The sequence below is a fragment of the Vulpes vulpes genome, chromosome 8, assembly GCF_048418805.1.
Source record: "Vulpes vulpes isolate BD-2025 chromosome 8, VulVul3, whole genome shotgun sequence".
In the NCBI taxonomy this organism is placed as follows: Eukaryota; Metazoa; Chordata; class Mammalia; order Carnivora; family Canidae; genus Vulpes; species Vulpes vulpes.
This window is the reverse complement of record NC_132787.1, coordinates 95,911,074-95,931,112: the sequence shown is the minus strand read 5'-3', so window position 1 is coordinate 95,931,112 and position 20,039 is coordinate 95,911,074. Positions and strand designations below refer to the sequence as shown.

At 35.1% G+C, this 20,039-nt stretch overlaps 1 protein-coding gene across 17 annotated transcripts in view; it reads left to right on the top strand.

Annotated features, from left to right (window-relative positions):
- Window positions 1-19,704, top strand: part of TDRD15 (tudor domain containing 15) — an 82,358-nt gene extending 62,654 nt beyond the window's left edge. For 14 of the 17 annotated variants that reach the window (XR_012003218.1, XR_012003216.1, XM_072767600.1 and 11 more), the window contains 2 exons: window positions 2,672-2,784; window positions 18,721-19,704. Coding sequence is in view for 15 of the 17 variants with exons in the window: in XM_072767600.1 (XP_072623701.1) it covers window positions 2,672-2,730 (59 nt within the window). In the remaining 2 variants the exon portion in view is untranslated. Of the gene's footprint in view, window positions 1-2,671; window positions 2,785-3,047; window positions 6,178-15,698; window positions 15,916-18,720 lie in introns of those variants that run through there. The other 3 variants (XM_072767590.1, XM_072767591.1, XM_072767589.1) reach the window with 3 other exon arrangements.
- The last annotated feature ends 335 nt before the right edge of the window (window positions 19,705-20,039 follow it).

The window sequence follows — 20,039 nt, the reverse complement described above, 5'->3', positions numbered from 1 at the left end:
AATAAAGCAACAACCCCAAAACAATACTGGTAAATGTGGGTTTATATCTGTGGGGAAAATAGGTTTACCAACAGTAGGCACAGAGCACAGAGCGGGAACTGCCCCGCCCTCCCATGTGGGGGGGCCTACCCCTGCTTGAGACGTTGATCTCCCAAAGAAAGGGAGGGAGGAGGAAGAGGCTACCTTAACCTATTCCTTTGTCCTCCTTTGTCCTCCAAATGGACCAATCAGATTGGCCCTCCTCCTGGTCTAAGTAAGGAAGCCAAAAACCAGCAGAGTGTTGGGTGAGGAGAGTGCCTCACCTGTGAATACTTCTACATGGGAGGAAACTTCAGGAATGGGAAGAAGCACCCCCCAAAATTATCACTGTTTTATGGATGAGGCTCAGGGCAATTGTCCATGGATAGAAGACAGGATCTCAGTTCCCTATATACTTAGCAACTCTGACGTCTCCAACTCTATAGTCTTTTTGTTAATCACTTCTACTGCCTTCTGAAAAGCAGATCATTTGAGGCAGAGTTTTCAGTAAGCTTCTGGCCCTCAGCCCATACATTTTAGCGCTTCCACAATTTCTTTTATTACTCTACCTGAATATATTTCCACCTTCATTTTTCTTAAATTCCTTAAAAACCCACCTCAGGCCCCCATCTCCATCCTACCTCCTGCATTCCTAGCACACGGTGAATCAATGAGTGAGTTAAATGAAGATAGCTATTACAAAAGCAGCTAATAAAATATCAAATTATAGTTCTAAAATTTTTGAAGTTTTTTTTTTTGGGAAAATCTTTGAGGCAAATATAAGAAACATGGTTTCACGGACTTAGAATTTACTAACGCATGTGCTATAATCAGTTTTAAAACAAAATAAAAAAACAAGATGGTTTCGTTGCTTTGAGTACTGTCCAGGCTCCTAACACTTATTCCTTGACCACCAGCAGTACTGTAGTAGCCACTGCTGTTTGCTATTACTGCCTGCACATGCTCCAGATCTTAGGGAAAAATGGTTTTAATTCTCTGTTAGAATTCTCAATATTTGAAGTTCTCTTCCCTATTAAAGAAGCTAGAAAAGTGGCGCTAGTGCCCATGCTTTTCAATCTGGGCTTTGCGTTCAAAAGGAAGCTTTAAAAAATTCTGCCTGGGTCTCACTTTTAGAGATGATTTTAGTTGATCCAGCTGTGATCTCACCGTCTTAAAGCTCCCTGGGTGAGTCTAACGTCCAGCCAAGGTTGAGAACCGCTGTTCCAGAGACTATTGTGGATAACTTTCTGAATTGTTAGAGAAAAATACTAATTTTGGACTTCACAAAACCTGTTAGAATCTATCGCTCTGGTATTTGGAGTCCAGACAATACATAGTGAGTCATAGTAGTTCTGTGCTAAACTTAACTCAAAGTGTTATTGTTTTAGAATGGCCCCAAAGTATAAGGCGTTTATTTTGCCTTGCCCAGGTATTGTTTTAATTATACATTTAGAAAATTGGCTTAGCTGTCCCATAGTTTCAGCCTACTATAACATATCCATATTAAAATATTCAAGCTAGTGTTTTTTATTTGCAGCCTGTTTTCTCAGAATAAGTTACTAGTATGTGTCCAAGATGTCTTTGCTGTTGTTGCTTGCTTGTTTTTCCCTGGAAGTCCTTAAATAGATAATTATGGGAACTAGGAGAATGTAACAACCCTTTGAAAAGCACAAAAATATCGAGTTACTGAGGCACTGCTTGATGCTGGTATGTGCTACCTTCCTACAGTTGCATATTTAACTGGAGGACAACTTTGAAAGAAATCTGGAATGGCAACCCATTTTTGAGGAGACTTTTGTCTGACCTTTTACATTCAAGATGATATAGCTAGATATCCAAAGGGGAATGGCTGATAGGCATGTAAAATGTTAGGCTGAATTCTGAAAATACAAGACTTGTAAGTGATACTTATGGATCACTTGCATTGGATCTAGCACAGTATTTAAAAGTATGGGCAATGAGGCCCCACTCCATGAGTTTGAATTCCTGCTGCATCCCTTCTTAACTGTGAAACTGGAGATAAGCTTTCTAACATATTGATTTTTTTCAGTTTCTTCATCTGTAATATGCAGCCAATGATGACGCCATTGGCTGAGTGAGGGCTACATAAGTTAAGACCTATGAAACCTCTTCACTAGTACCTGGTACAAAGTAAATGCTCACTAATTCTAGAAAAATCAGACATTCTAATAAAACTACTGTATTTGTTTTGAAAATCTTTTGTGAAGTAACTTGAAAAATTGCTATTGTTGCTCTGCATGAAATTGCAATATTTAGGACAGTGTATAACAGGCACATATTTGCGGTAAATAGATTAACAGTTAAATCTTTTTGGAAGATTGGATTTCTGATAGAATTCTTGTTCTAAATAAAGACTAGAAGAAACAAAAATGTATTTTATTTTCCAGAATGGATATATATTAGTAATTATTTAAGAAAAGATATTTTTAGTTAAGTGTAAGTATGTTTTAGTATATGTATAATCTGTATGCTATATTTCTTTCCTTTACCTTTTTAAATTATGGCTATTAGATATTAAGCAAAAAATTCTATTTATAGTAGGAACTTCAAAATAATGTCATGACTATTAATGAAACCCATAATTCTTGGAAAATATAATCTAACATTCTAATTTTTCTTTCTTGTTTTTCAGTGCAAGGAGATGAAAGCTCAGATCTTTTATGCATCAGTTTGGCAACAGATAATACATAGGATACCCAGTAATTCCTGTTTTGTTTTAGATGCTCCAAATATATAATAAAAGTGGTAAGCATATGACAATTTCTAAACTCAAAGTATCTGAAAGGCATCTAGATTGTTCAGATTATTTTGCTAGCAGACAGTGATTAGAATGTTACAGATTAGAATGTTACAAATTTGTTGTGACCAGGAATTATGATGACTTGTTTTCAGAAAGAATATTTAGGAAATGTGTTTCACTCCTAACGTATTTTAAACATTTTATTTGATAAAGTATTCTTTGCTATATTTTCAGTCATTAGATAATATTTTACTGTTATATCTTTCAGGTGTCTTTCCTGACTAAAGCCTCTGTTTCTGTTGCTACTTTATAGAGTCATCGTCGAGGTCATGGATAGTACATAGAGAGTTAATGCAACACAGCCACATTCCCAGGAAAATATGCGTGCTTATAGGACACTTAGAATATGGAAGAAAAGTCAGACTTAATCCCATTGTTCCCTCTCTCTAGCTCATACAATGGGATTTTTCTTTTACTTTATTTTGTGTGTGTGTGTGTGTGTGTGTGTGTGTATTTATTTTGGCTTTATATTTTTGGTTATTTGTTGTAGATATTTGTGACATTCAAGAACACCACTGTTTAGTTGGGGGAGAGAGATTTTGTCAGTGCATTTACTTGTGAATTAGGATTTATCTTACAAGTAAACATTTATTGAGCAAATTCGGAGTATATTCTTGCAGAGATAGAACCATAAAATCATACAAGTCCACTTAAGAGTCAGTTTCTGCCAAATAGTTTCGAAGAACTAGAGATTTGGTGATTTAGAAAATATTTGAAGAAACTTAGAAATTTTCTAAGCTAGCTAGGGCAATCAAATTTATTATTGGTACATGTATATTGAGTGTATTGATATTGTCATTTTTTTGTGGTTAGGAAGTAATTTCCAGAAATACTGTTGTTTATGAATAGGAGTTTAAATTTGGTGTCTTGAAAGTTTATTCGAAGTGAGGAGTGTATTTTTACACTACAAATTAATCTGTGGTTTGTGGTTATTTTAGAGCAGACCATTTAACATTGACTCTTTGTAATATCATTTCTTTGAACACTTTTTTTTACTTTTCCCCCAAATCTTACCAGATCTTAGAGATTATTTTGTACACTTTAGAAAAGTGCTTCTATTGGAAAAATAATTCACTCTATATAACTTCTGTGATTGTTGTATCACTGGGCACTGGGCTGCTTTTGTTTGTTTTGGTACCATAAAATATGGCAAAGATAATTTGGTTAATTTAAAAAATAAATGAACTTGAATGCCAAAAAAAAAAAAAAGATAAAATAATAATGGATGTTTTTGGTACCAGTTTTATCAGGAAGAGCCTCCTGTCCTTCAGTTTTTTAGATTTAACTTCATTGAATTGTGTCTTCAGGTATAGTATTTTATGTTTGGAAATAGACAAACTTCACAAATTTATTATAGCATTTGTTGTTAAATATTGTAGAAAATGTTTTTACAATCTACATTTAGTTAATTCCTACTTTTTTTTTAACAGAAGCCCAGTATAGAGAAGTAGCTGAATAAAGGATTAAAATAGTTTCCTTTTAAAATATATATAGTGCTTAATTTAAAGCTATTTTCCTTTTTTTCTTTATTTTGAAGGCATATCCCTCCCCCCATATTTGTATATTACACTATAAAATTACAACCTGGAGGATGTATAGTAATTCAGAGTACTTTCAAATAAAAACAAATAAAAAAGTATATTCAATGTTAGGATTTATATTTTCTTAGGATTAAGTTTTTATTATATTTTACAGATAAATCAATATTAATGCTTTTTTTCATAGTCTAAAACCCTTCTATTAGTTTAAGTTAATAGAATCTGTTTTTTTGTAAATGTTGGCAACAGACTGTTGGTTCAAAATTTGGGAAAGAGTAACTCATTTGACTCTTTTAGATTTAAATATTTTCAAAGTTAAGGATTGTTAAGTTTTAATTTTGCTTTATTCATATAAATTAAAAATATTTTCTGGGATCCCTGGGTGGCGCAGCGGTTTGGCGCCTGCCTTTGGCCCAGGGCGCGATCCTGGAGACCCGGGATCGAATCCCACATCGGGCTCCCGGTGCATGGAGCTTGCTTCTCTCTCTGCCTGTGTCTCTGCCTCTCTCTCTCTCTCTCTCTATCATAAATAAATGTAAAAAAAAAACAAAAAAACAAAAAAACAAAAAAAACAAAAAATATTTTCTGAACTCCTATAAAAATGGTTTATAAGAATGGAAAAAAAGCATTCCATAGAAATGGATTGGTTTTTAAAAAATATTCACATAAGCATATTCAAAGTTATATACATGGATACAAAATAAAAACACATAAAAAGTGTTAAAGACAAATTGTTGGGGTACCTGGATGGCTCAGATGATTAAGCATCTACCTTTGGCTCAGGTCATGATCCTGGGGTCCTGGGATTGACTGAGCCCTGAGTCATGGCTCCTGCTCAGTGAAGGACCCTTTGTCTCTCTCTCTTCCCCTCTAGTGCCCTCTCTTGCTATCTCTGTTGCAGTTTCTCTCTTAAATAAATTTTTAATGATTTTGTTTGAAAGACAAATTATTAATTTATCTTTTCTTGGCACTATCACTTTGATTCTCTTACCCCATCCACAAAGATAAACTCAAAATGGATGAAAGATCTAAATGTGAGACAAGATTCCATCAAAATCCTAGAGGAGAACACAGGCAACACCCTTTTTGAACTTGGCCACAGTAACTTCTTGCAAGATACATCTATGAAGGCAAGAGAAACAAAAGCAAAAATGAACTATTGGGACTTCATCAAGATAAGAAGCTTCTGCACAGCAAAAGAAACAGTCAACAGAACTAAAAGACAACCTACAGAATGGGAGAAGATATTTGCAAATGATGTATCAGATAAAGGACTAGTATCCAAGATCTATAAAGAACTTATTAAACTCAACAGCAAAGAAACAAACAATCCAATCATGAAATGATTCTAAATTCTTCTATAGGAGATGCTGCGTTGGTTAAATTTCATGTTAAGTTTTTTAAAGATCTGTATTAATATAACTTTTTCTGACTTTTTAATGTGTATTTAACTCTAATATTACTTTTATAGTTATGTACACCCAAGGGAAGTTATTTTTGTTTTGTATATTGAGTATTGTTAATTTTTCACAGTACAATACTTTAAGTATAGTTTGCTGAAGTCTGAATGTGTGTGTGTGTGTTTTAAAAGAGTACTATAGCATTAACAATCAAACCTTGTGTATATTGTGATGAAAAATTGAATTCACTTTAACATTTCCCATAACCAAAGCTAGTCCTTACTCAAACACTTAGAAGTACTTTAAAAGAGGAAAAAACATACTAATTCTCAAAGTTCTTAACCTTTCACTTTTTCACTTTTAAGAAGTGTTGGATTTTTAAAATTACAAATCTTTTTATTTGGCCTATAGTTTTTTATTTTAAAATTTTTATTCTAAAAAAATAAAATAAAATTTTTATTCTAGTCTTTCTTTCTCTGATTGACTTATTTCTCTCAGCATAAACCCTCCAATTCATTCATGTCAATGTAAAAGACAATTATCATATGGTTTACTCCTATATGGAATATAAGAAATAGTGAAAGAGACCATAAGGGAAGGGGGAAACTGGTGAAAAATGAGAGAGGAAGACCAATCACAGAAGACTCCTAGCCCTGGGAAACAGAGTTGCAGAAGGGGAGGTGGATGGGGGGATAAGTAACTGGGTGACAGGCATTAAGGAGGGCACATGTTGACATGAGCACTGGGTGTTATACTATATGTTGGCAAATTGAATTTATTTTTTATTTTTTTTTAAATTTTTATTTATTTATGATAGTCACAGAGAGAGAGAGAGAGAGAGGCAGAGACAAAGGCAGAGGGAGAAGCAGGCCCCATGCACTGGGAGCCCGACGTGGGATTCGATCCCGGGTCTCCAGGATCGTGGCCTGGGCCAAAGGCAAGGCGCCAAACCACTGTGCCACCCAGGGATCTGGGAAATTGAATTTAAATAAAATCTTAAACTCTAGTTAATATTGAGTATTGTACTGGTTTCAGGAATAGATTTCAGTGATACATCACTTATATACAACACCCAGTGCTCGTCACAATGAGTGCCCTCCTTAATACCCATCAACAACACCCAGTGCTCGTCACAATGAGTGCCCTCCTTAATACCCATCACCCATTTAACCCATTCCCCCACTCACCTCCCCTTTATCAAACCTTAGTGTGTTCTCTACACTTAAGAGTCTCTTATGGTTTGCTTCCCTCTTTTCTTCCTTCCTCATGTTCATCTATTTTGTTTCTTAGATTTCACATACGAATGAAATTATATGGTATCTGTCTGTCTCTGACTCAATTTGCTTAGCATAATACATTTTATCTTCATCCCTGTTGTTGCAAATGGCAAGATTTAATTCTTTTTGATGCCTTAGTAATAGGTCCTGTGTGTGTGTGTGTGTGTGTGTGTGTGTGTGTGTGTAAAATCACCTCTTTATCCATCAGTTGATGGACATTTGGGCTCTTTCCATACTTTGGCTATTGTTGACAATACTGCTATAAACATCAAGGTGAATGTGTCCTTTCAAATCAGTATTTTTTGTATCATTTGGGTAAATACCTAGTAGTACAATTGCTGGGTCATAGGGTAGTTCTATTTTTAACTTTTTGAGGAACCTCCATACTGGTTTCCAGACTGGCTATACCAGTTTGCATTCCCACCAACAGTATGACGTTCCCTTTTCTCCACATCCTTGCCAATATCTATTGTTTCCTGAGTTGTTCATTTTAGCCATTCTGACAGGTGTGAGTGGTATCTCATTGTGGTTTTTGATTTTTTTTTTTTTTTTAATTTATGATAGTTACAGAGAGAGAGAGAGAGAGGCAGAGACACAGGCAGAGGGAGAAGCAGGCTCCATGCACCGGGAGCCCGACGTGGGATTCGATCCCGGGTCTCCAGGATCGCGCCCTGGGCCAAAGACAGGCGCCGAACCGCTGCGCCACCCAGGGATCCCTCATTGTGGTTTTTGATTTGCATTTCCCTGATTAGCATTTCTCTGATTAGTAATGTTGAGTCTCTTTTCATGTGTCTGTTAGCTATCCGTAGGTCTTTGGGAAAATGTCTATTCATGTCTTTTGCCTATTCCTTAACTAGCTTATCTGGTTTTGGGTGTTAAGTTCTTTATAGATTTTGAATACTAATCCTTTATTGGATATGCCTTTGCAAATATCTTTTTCCATTCTGTAGGTTGCCTTTTAGTTTTGTTGATTGTTTCCTTCACTGTACAGAAGCTTTTTGATGAAATCCCAGTAGTTCATTTTTGCTTTTGTTTCCTTTGCCTCTGGCCATGTCTAATAAGAAATTTCTATGGCCAATGTCAACGAGGTTACTGCCTGTGTTCTCCTCTAGGATTTTTATGGTTTCCTCTCTCACTTTTAGGTCTTTCATCCATTTTGAGTTTATTTTTCTGTATAGTGTATAAAAGTGGTCCAGTTTTTCTCCTACGTGCTTCTGTCCAGTTTTCCCAACACCATTTCTTGAAGAGATTGTAACACCTCAGAGCAATGGATAGAGAACCTAAGCAGAATAAATATGGCTCTGAATGACACACTGGACCAGATGGACTTCACAGAGATATTCAGAACATATCATTCTAATGCAGCGAGATGCTCTTTCTTTTAAGTGCACATGGAACATTTTCTGGAACAGATCACATACTGGGTCACAGATCAGGCCTCGGTAAGTACAGAAAGATGGAGATCATACCATGTGTATCTTCAGACTGCAACACTGTGAAACTTGAAGTCAATCATAAGAAGAAAATTAAAGACCACAAATATGTGAAGGTTAAAGAACATCCAACTAAAGATGAATGAGTTAACCAAGAAAATAAAGAAGAAATAAAATATGTGGAGTCAAATGAAAAGGAAAACACAACAGTTCAAACCTTTGGGACTCAGGGCAAAGATGGTCATAAGAGGAAAGAATAGAGCAACCCAGACTTACCTCAAGAAGCAAGAAAAGTCTCAAATACACAACCTAACCTTACATCTAAAGGAGCTAGAAATGGGATAGGAAAAAAGGCCTAAAGGGAAATAATAAAGGTTGAGCAGAAATGATATAGAAACACAAAAACAGTAAAACACATCAACAAAACTAGGAGCTGATTCTTTGAAAGAATTAATAAAATTGATAAACCCCTAGCCAGACTTTAGCAAAAAGGAAAAGATAAAGGACCCACATAAAGTCATGAATAAAAGAGCACAACCAACATCACAGAAATATAAACAATTAAAATATTATTACAAACTGTATGCCAACAAATTGGGCAATCTGGAAGAAATGGATAAATTCCTAGAAAAATATAAACTACTGAAACAGGTAGAAATAGGAAATCTGAACAAACCCATAACCAGCAAAGAAATTGAATCAGTAATCAAAATTCTTCCAAAAAACAAAAGTCCAGGGCTGCCTGGCTTTCCAGGAGAATTCTACCAAACATTTAAAGGATTGATACTTATTTTTCTCAAACTGTTCCAAAAAATAGAAATGGAAGGAACACTTCCTGACTCCTTCTATGAGGTCAGCATTACCTTGACTTTTATTTGGTTGATAGTTTGGATATAATTTTCAACCTTTTTCAGAAGCTTGCAGCATTATATATATTTTTTCTACATTTGACTTTTAGAATTTTTCTTAGGTTATATTATCACAGCCATACTAAATATACTTAAGATTCTAGTAGCTATTTCTCTCTAGCTAGGGTACATTAACATCTTACTGTGAACTCTATGTAATAGTTTTAATGTATTTTCTTGGCCTTCTCAATTTATTCATTGTAAAATGATCAGTTATTGACAAGTTATATTATCGTAATGATTTTCTATGACATAACATTTCTGTCTTGATGTCCTCAAACATACTCCTGTCTCTGAATATTTTCTCCTTAGTACTAAATCATCCTTCTTTATAATCTAATCAGTTTCTTATATGGTACATTCATTCACCAAATGTTTTTGGAAATCACCATATTCAATATAGGAGATACAAAAATGAGTCCAATTCTGATTGTTTAGTTCCAGTGGTGGAAACAAGTTAATTGTAAATGATACATGGTATGTAATAAAGGTATATAATATGTGCTTTAGGACCACAGAGGGCAATGTGCCTAACTTCCTGAGGAACCAGTTGAAAAAGACTTAAAAAATATGGCCTGTGAGCCTGATTCTTGAAAGAACTTAGGCAAACCTACAAGGAAGGAACTTGAGACTGCATAGTACAGCCAAGCAAAACTGACTCAATACAAACCAGTCTTGATTGCCAAGGTCCAAGAGGAACTTGGGGTAGGAAGGGATGGATATGGAGTTTCTTCATGGATATGGAGTTTCTCTCTGCTCTGAAAAGGTTCTGAAATTAAATGGTGAGAGTGGTTACACAACTCTGTAAATATACTAAAATCCACTGATCTGTACACTTAAAGGTAAATTTTATGACAACTGAATATTCAGTGAAGCTTCTTAAAAATTACACGTATGAAGCTTTATATATAGCTTATGTATTCAATAAACTATTCCTTGAGACTATTTAGAGAAGAATGGAGCAATGTAATGACATTCTGATATCTACTTTAGAACAGAATACAATCTGAAACCTCAAGATTCAAAAAATAAATGAGAAAAGAGAGGCCTAGGAAGGGGAAAGTAAGATCCTTAGCCCAGGTCATTCGGTGCATGTCATTATTAGCTATTGGTATGTGATTCATTTTTATGACTTTTTATTTTTAAGTATAGACATAAAAGTATACAAAACAGATCTATAGCTAGAAGTCTTATTTCTGATTGAGCCACCCTTGTAACTGCTTCTTAGTTCAAAAATGGAACATTACCAAGATTCTAGAGGTTCTTTTCCTGTCCTGGCAAATATTTATGCCCTCCTCTCCAAAGGAGCTACTACCTTCCTTTCTTTTTGTGTCTTTAAAATAGTTTTACCACCTAATTTTGCCAACAACCAAGAAAAAAATGTTTTTATCTTTTAATGATTATATATGGAACTGATAGTATGCTTTTATATCTATTCCTTTTTACAGCTTTTAAATATGGGATTTATCAATTTTGTGCAGCTGTAGTTCATTTTAGTTTCTGAATATAAAGTAAAATTTATCCTATTTTTGATGACATTTTTTCCAGTTTTCAATTATTTTAAGTAATTATGAGAAATACTATGCATCTTTTCATAAACATGTGCATTTCTGTTGGATGTGTGCTAGGTCCCATTGCTAGAATTGTTGGGTCATTGGTTGTACACTAGTGGTTGTGCGCTGTGTACTAGTGTACACAGAGAATGAGGTGCTATAATTACCCACTGGATGTGGAATTCTCTTCACCTGGTTGCTGAGTATATTTCTGTGGTGGATGTGTATGATCCGTATTGACATGAATCGCCAAGATTGACATACCAAGACTCACGTGCCATTACCACTGGCTCATCCAAATGCCTCTTCTACAGGTTTTCTTTATTTTCTAGATTTGTACCTTCTGAGCCTCAAACAACCAACTTAACCAGTTGGCTGGCACTTTGTAGAAGACTATATATACTTACCTTAGATTTCTTCCATTTCCATTCAGAAAGGTTGTGGGCTGTGCCCAAAGAAAAGTTTCTTCTCATCATTGTTCCTTTAGAGATGCCCCTGAATGGAGATGTAGGTTGGCAGTAGTTCATGTTGCCTTGCAATGGTGTATTGAATTGGCTAATTTATGGGTCAGACTTCCAACGGTCATAGGAAACCTTCCTGGAAAGACAGACAGGTTAGGATTTTTGAGTGTTGAAATACCCTTGCATTTCTGGGATGCCCCATTTAGGCATGTTATACAATCTTTTTAATGTTTTTCTAGATTTAGTGCTAGCATTTTTAAAGGAATTTTGTTTATGAGGGATATTGGTCTAAGGTTCTTTTCTCCCCCTTTGTGATGTCTTCTCTGGATTTGATATTAGGATAACAGAATGATGGTAAATATCTCCTCTGCTGCCTGAGAAATCTTAATGTAGGATTATGTTATTTCTTTTTAAAGAAGTTTCACTTTTCCCCCATTTTTTCCATTTTCCATTTCTTTGACTTAAGAGTAATTTCTTCTTTTTACTCTGTGCTTGATTTTTTTCTAGCTTCTAGCTTTTTCTAGCTTTTTAGTCTCTAAATCTAGAGAGTTTATTTTATAGCTTTCACTTTTGTATTAGAAGTGCTTACTGCTATAAACTACTTCTTAAGCATTCTTTACCTGCATCCCATATGTTCTAAAGTGTTTTTATTTTTTAGGTTATTTTCTAATACTCCTTTATATTAACTTGGATTCAATGACAATTTTCTCAGCGTTTGTTTTTCTGTGAATATCTTTATTTTTGTCATCACTTAAAAATAATTTTAGGCATATTTTCATATACTTTGATAAACTCCTTTCAAGCATACAACTCAGTGTTTGGTAGTTGTAACAAGTTGAGCAACTATCTCCATAAATACCTTTTGCAGCATCTTATTCATCATCATTCCTGCAACATTTACTGTCAATCCTCCTATCCTTCTCCAGTCTTACTCCCTATTTCAGGCAAGGGGGGAGTTCTGTCCCTCATGGCTTCTGTTTTATGGAGATCTTATATAAAAGGAATCATATGTTCTCATGTCTGGCCTCTTTCAATGGGCAGAGTGTTTTGCTGATTCTCTATATCCTTGTAAATGTTTAAGTTCATCCATGCCCCCACCCACTTCCCCTCTAGAAACCACCAGTTTGTTCTCTGTATTTAAGAGTCTATTTGTCTTTTTTTTTGTTCATATTATTTCACTCCTATGGAAATTAACAAATAATGTTTGTCCTTCTTTGACTTACTTCACTTAGCGTTATAGCCTCTAGATCCATCTGTATTGTTGCAAATGGCAATATCTCCTCTTTTTTTTTCTGAGTTATATTCCATTATAGATACATATTCCATTATAGATACATATGCCACATTTTCATTCATCTATGGATGGACACTTGTGTTGCTTTCATATTTTGACTATTATAAATACTGCAACATACAGAGGGGTGCATATATCTTTTTCAGAGTAGTATTTTTATTTTCTTTGGGTAAATATCCAGTAGTGGAATTATTGGATCATATGGTAATTTTATTTTTAATTTTTAAAGGAACGTCCAAACTGTTTTTCACAGTAGTGGTACCAATTTACATTCCCATTAACAGTTTGTGAGAGTTCCTTTTTCTCAACATCCTTGCTTATGCTTATTGTTAGTTCCATTTTTGATGTCAACTTACATCTGTCAGAATGGCTAATATTTCATTGTGATTTTAATTTGCATCTCCCAGATGATTCGTGTCTTTGAGCGTCTTTTCATGTGTTGGCCATCTGTATGTTGTCTTTGGAAAATATTCAGGTCTTCCACTCATTTTTAATTGGATTGTATTTGGTGTGGGGTTATAAAAGTTTATCATATATTTTGAATACTAATCCCAATTGGATTTATCATTTGAAAATGTTTTTTCCCATTCAGTAAGTTATGTGGTTTTCTTTTTTGTTGATGGTTTCCTTTTCTGTATAAAAACTTTTTATTCCATTGTAGCCCAGTACTTTAATTTTGCTTTTGTTTCTCTTGCCTAAGAAGACCTGTCTAAAAGCATTTCTGTGGGCAATGTCAAAGAAACTACCTGTTTATACCTCTTTTCTTCCAGGGGTTTTATGATTTAAAGTTTCACATTTGGGTCCTTAATCCATTTTGAGTTTATTTTTCCAGATGGTGTAAGAAAGTGATCCAGTTTCATTCTTTTGCATGTAGCTCTCCAGTTTTCCCAACACCATTTGTTGAAGAGACCATCTTTTCTCCATTGTATATTCTTGCCTCCTTCATTTTAGATCAACCATATAAGCATCGGTTTATTTACAGGCTCTCTGTTTCATTTTTCTATGTGTCTGTGTCAGTATCATACTGTTTTGATTACTATAGCTTTATAGCATATGTTGAAATCTGGGATTATGAGACCTCTAGCTTTGTTCTTATTTCCAAAGATTGTTTTGACTATCTGTGGTCTTTTGTGGTTCCATACAAGTTTTAGGATCATTTGTTCCAGTTGATAATTTTGATCTCTAGATTGCAGTAAATCTGTAGATTGCTTTAGGTAATATAGATCCATGTTGACTTTTTCCAATCCAGAAGCATGGAACATCTTTCCATTTATTTGTGTCTTCAATTTTGCCTCTTATGTCAAATTTATTCTTAGGTATTTTTGGTACAATTATAAATGGGATTATTTTCCTAATGTCCGTGCTACTTCGTTATTAGTATATAGAAACTCAATAGATTTCTGTGTATTTTGTACTGAATTCTAGTAGTTTTATGCTAGAGTCTTTAGGGTTTTTAAATATATATTATCCTATCATTTGCAAAAAGTAAGTTTTTTTTCTTTCTGCCTTACCAATTTGGATGCTTTTTCTTTTTCTTGTCTGATTGCTGTGGTGAGGACTTCTAGTACTATGTTGAGTAAAAGTGGTGAGAGTGGACATCCTTGTCTTGATCTTAGAGGAAAAGCTCCCAGTTTTTCACCATTGAGTATGATGATAGCTGTGCATCTTTAACATATGGCCTTCATCATATTGGGGTGTATTCTTTTTACATCTACTTTGTTGAGGATTTTTATCATAAATGGATGTTATGCCTTATCAAATGCTTTTTCTGAACCTGTTGAGATGTTTCTTTTGTTAATGTAATGTATCATGTTGATTTATAAATCTTGAACCACCTTTGCATCCCTGGAATAAATACCACTTGATTGTGATGAAGGATTTTTAAAAACGTATCATTGGATTTGTTTTGCTGATATTTTGTTGAGGATTTTTGTATCTTTTAATCAGAATTATTGGCCTGTAGTTGTGTCTCTCCGTCTCTCCCTCTTTTTTTTTTTTTTTTTGGTAGTGTCTTTGGTTTTAGTATCAGGGTAATGCTGCCCTAATGAATTTAGAAGCCTTTCTTACTCTTCTATTTTTTTGGGGGATGGGCATAATTTGAAAGGAATGGGTACTAACTTGTTAAATTTAAATCATTTGAATGATTGGTAGATTCACCTGTGAAGCCTGGTCCTGGATTTTTTTTTTTTTTTTTTGTTAGGAGATTTTTTGATTAATGTTTCTATTCATTGCTAACAACTTGTTCAAATTAATTTATTCCTAATTCAGTTTTGGAAGGTTATGCTTCTAAGAATCCATTTCTTCTGGGTTACCCAATTTGTTGGCAAAATATTCTTTTTGTTTCTGTGGTGTAGGTTGTTATTTCTCCATTTCTAATTTTGAGGCCCCTCCCCCCTTTTTTCTTGATGGGTCTGGCTAAAGAACAATAAATTTTGTTTCAAAGGACCAGCTCTTGGTTCTTTATCCACTTTTATTCTTGCTATCCTAGTGGATAAGACAAACTATCTTTTGGTTTTAATTTGCATTTCACTAATGATATCGAACATCTCTTCATGTGCTTGTTAGCCATTTGTATATCTTCTTTGAATAAAAGTTTTCAAAAATTTTCATCATTAAAAAATGTTTTTTAAATCTCTTTATTGTTGAGTAGAAAGAATTTATGTATTCTGGATCCAAGCCCCTTATACTGTATATAGTTTACAAATATTTTCCCCCATTTTTCTGGGTGTCCTTTCTCTTTGATGTCCCTTTGAAGCACAAATATTTTCAATTTTGATGGAGTCCAGTGTATATCCATATTTTTGATGCTTTTGCATTTGCTCTTGGTGTTATACATAAGAAATCATTATGTAATCCAAGATGATGAATGCTCATAAAAGTTTTTCCTAAGAGTTTTAGAGTCCTCGTTCTGATGTTTAGGTCTTTGGTCAGTCTTGAATTAGTTTTTGTATGTGGAATGAGGTGGAATCTTACTGCTTTTTTTTTTTTTTTGCAGGTGGATTTCTAGTTTTTACATCATCATTTATTTAAAAAGACGCTGTCCACTGAGTTTTTGTGGAAACTGTCAAAAACACTTGACCCAAAATGACTTATTTGTGGACTCTTAATTGTCTTCCATTGATGAATAGGACTAGCCTTTTGCATGTACTTCACTGTTTTGATTATTATAGCTTTGTAATATTTTTGAAATAAAAGTTCTCATTTGTTCTTTTGTTGATTCGTTTTTGGTCCTTTTCTAAAATGATTTTGGGTCTGTTACATTTCCATATGAATAGGAGGGGTCAGATTTTAAACTTCTGCAAAAACAAAAAAAACAAAAAAACAAAAAAACAAAACCAAAAACAAAACCCAGAACAAAAACCCTAGCCAGATTTTACAGCAATTGGTTTAAACTGTAGATTAATCTGGGGAGAGTTGCTATCTTAACAGTGTCAACCCTTCTAGTCCTGGAACAGGGACTATGTTGATCTTTAATTTACCTCTACAATGTTTGTAATTCTTAGTGCACAAATCTTGAAACTTATTCTGAAATCTAGAAACTTATTCTGTTTCTAAATATTTTCTTTGTTGCTAATTATAATGAAAGATGTTGATTTCATTCTCTAATTGTTAGTTGTTCATCTATTAGAATACAATTGACTTTGAATTTTGACCTTGTGTTTTGTAACCTTTGTGTACTTGTTCATTCAAATCTGTGTATGTGTGTTTATTCATGAGAGAGAAAGAGAGAGAGAGTGAGAGGCAGAGACACAGGCAGAGGGAGAAGCAGGCTCCATGCAGGGAGCCCAACTTGGGACTGGATCCTGGGTCTCTAGGATCAGGCCCTGGGCTGAAGGTGGCGCTAAACCGCTGAGCCACCGGGCTGCCCTGTATGTGTGTTTCTTTGGATTTGCTGCATACAGAATGTCATAGCAAATAAAACTTAAGTCTTCCTTTTATTTGGATGTATTGGGTGGTGGTTGTTGTTTTGCCAGGTTGCAGGAGTTAGAATCTCCAATATTATGTTGAAAAGAAATGGTAAGAGCAGGTATCCATGTCTTGTCTGTATTAGGGAAAAGGCCTTCTATCTTACATCATTAAGTATGATGTTTATGGTTGTATATTAACCTTTAATCAGATTGAAGTTTTTTTCTAGTCTTTGAGTTTTTATCATGAATTGATGCCTACTTTATTTCTCTTGGTTATATATTACTTTTACTTTCCCTATTTTTTTATTACAACGTGGGTGTATGTTATAATAGTTTTGGGTTGTTATCTTCCTCTTAAGATTTTAAATTTTTGTTCTGGTAGTTTGTTAGATTATTATTGGACCACTTGGTTTTTGTCCATCTAGTTTAAGGGCAGATCTGTTAATTTTGTTTTCATGCCTTATTCTCCATCCTTCTATGGATAACTTTTCTGGGGTCTCAACTGAATACTCAGGTTGTTTTCCAGGGTGCTTATATTCTGACTTGGCACAAACTGCAAAATCTCCCAAGCACGCTGTTACCTCCAGAATCTCTTCTCAGCTTTCAGCTTCTTAACACCGTTAAGTTAACTGTAGAGTCTTGCCCTGTAGATCTGCAGCATAGGAGTTGGCTAATGACCTGAGGAATTACTATACAAACCTTTGGGGTTCTTTCCTGTGGCTCTTATGGTGGCACCAAATCCCAGCTACCATAAATTAGCCTTGCACCTTGATTTCCACATCCTTAATTCAGTAAAGCTACTGCTCTGTGCTTGACCTCACTTCTGCACTGTGGTCCAGATAATTTACCTGGGGAGAGAAGCTGGATGGATATAGAGATTCCCCATGTTTGTCTCCCCTCTCAAAGATTACAGCCCTTCATGAGTGCTGTCCAATACCTGCAAACAGTTTTATATATACTCTAGGTTTTGTGTCCTGTTTGTAATGGGGCTAGTCTATCAGTTACTCTCATAGCCAAGACAGGAATTCCCTGGGATCCCTAATTGAATCAGCCACTATACATAACTAACTCTTCTTTACCTAATTGTTCAGTGCATGAGGAACCCAAAGTGGCTTTTTTCTCATGTTTTATTTTTTCTCCATGTTATCTTATTTTTTCCCCATGTTATCTTAATAGTGTTTAGGCACTATTAAGAGGCAGCAAAAACACATGTGTTGCAAGCACTGTTTCTCCTTCCTGTTGTTATGCATATTGCCGGTTGCACTCTAATCATCATGCATTTCTTGATAAACTGTCATAGAGGATTTTAGTTTCCAGAAATGGCCATAACACTATCTCCTGTCCTGTTCCCTCCTCAAGGAGGACAGAGAAGTGTACTGCTTGACTTGTGTGGTTAGGTTGTGCAAGGTGGTGCATCTCTATTTGTTCACTGGAATAGTCTTGCTTAATGCCAGGTTGCCATGTTAAGTAGTCCAGTGACCTTGAGGTTGCCATGTGCTGAAGAAACTCAAGCCACGTGAAAATGTTCTGTTTAGGTTCTTTTCTTGACTGTTCCAGTATATTACCATTTGTGTATCCCTAGATACGGCCCAGACATTGTGGAACAAAGATAAGCCAACCCTGCTGTGTTTTGTCCCAATTTCTGCCTCCTAGAATCTGTGACATAATACCATTATTTTTATCACTGGGTTTTAGAATAAGTTGTTAAATAGAAATAACTGGAACAAACTATGGCACCGGATGTGAAATGCTGCTATAACTTTTGGACTGAGTAGTGGGCAGAAACTGGAAGGTACTTGACAGTCCTCAAGGAGATGGTCAGTGAGGGCCTTATGGTAGTTAAGGAAAATGTTGAAAGCTGGAGGAAAGGAAAATGGAGATCTTTGCTAGATATTCTCATTATATATAACAAAATTGCTACTGCCACAACATGGAGAAAATGAAAATGTGCCTAATTAATGGAGTATTTAGTCTTAGGAGGTTTCCAAGTAATTACTGAATGCCTCCTAGTTCTGTTTTTGAATGAGAGTGCCTATACGAGTTACTCTGTGCTTGCCCCACAGTGGTATGTTGGATGTGTTTGGGCTAACATGCTACTTTGTTTCATAGGTCTTGAGATCAAGAAGAACTGCACCTGAGGAACTGCTTCTGGGGAGCCTAATCTACCCTTGGACCTGATTTAGATGATGAGGTCTGAGGCTGTTCTGATGCCATAATGGATTGAGACTTTGGAGGTCTTGGGAAAGGTGTAGTGTCTTCTGCATATGAGAATGATGTGAATTGGGGCTATAGGGTGTACTGTGTTGCATTTTATTATCCAAAGATTGTCATGGTAATATTTAAGCTTTCATCCACTGCGACTTTGCTATTCCCCCTCAAGAAGGGGAGTATATAATTACCCTTTCCTTGGAAGTGGGTAAGCTTGAGTCCTTTGACCAAAAGTCATGGAGTTGAAGTGATGCCATGTCATCTTACAAGTTACTTCACAAACAATGATGTAGCTTTCACCTTATTTTCTGGAACACTTGTTACCTGGTGCCTTGGACCATCATAGAAGAAATCCAAATACCACATCTAGGTTGTGAGGAAGCCCAAGCCACGTGGGGAGTCCATGTGTAAGGACTGTCAACAGTTACATACCCCAACCATTTGAGTTTTCCTTGCTGAAGCCATGGGTATTGATTGTACAGAAACAAGCAAACTCCATCATGTTCATCACATCCAAATTCCTAAGCTACAGGATCCATGAACCTAATATAGTAGTTATGTTTTATACTAGCCTTGAGGTGGTTAAGTAGAACAACTGGATAACTTATAATCCACTTATAAAGTATCTTTAGACCTTTTGGCATATGGTGAGAGTAAAAAGACCTGGTAATAAGTGTGAATTTCAGTGAATTTCATCTGCCTAATGGCTTGCTATTCATTTATTTGGTTTTGGGATACTAAGTCCTATGGCTATATGAGTTCTAGAGCATTTATGTGCCCACTGTACATTAGTTTGTACTAGTGTCTTTGTAAACATTCCATTTACTTTTCATTTTGTTCTACTTGATTAAAAACTCAATAAATGATTCCTTCAGTTTGCCTCCATATTTTTACACATAGTAGATGGGAAATAACTACATATTGATTGAATATTTGTCAGCATTTCAGAGGCATCATTCATGAATTTAAAAAAATATGAAAAGGACTTCTAGATGACTTAGGAAATAAGTAATTAGATATTAGTGTTAACTTCACTAATAAGAGGTAAAGTCTGAAAGAAACTAATTCATAGTCTACATATATAATTCGAATATCTTTATGACGGTAATAGATAAAACCAAGTTTTTCTAGCAGTTAAGGAAATGTTTCTATTTTCAGAGGGTTTTACTGCCATCTAGTGGCCGTCATTTCTATGGTTTAAATTCCTACAAGCTTTATAG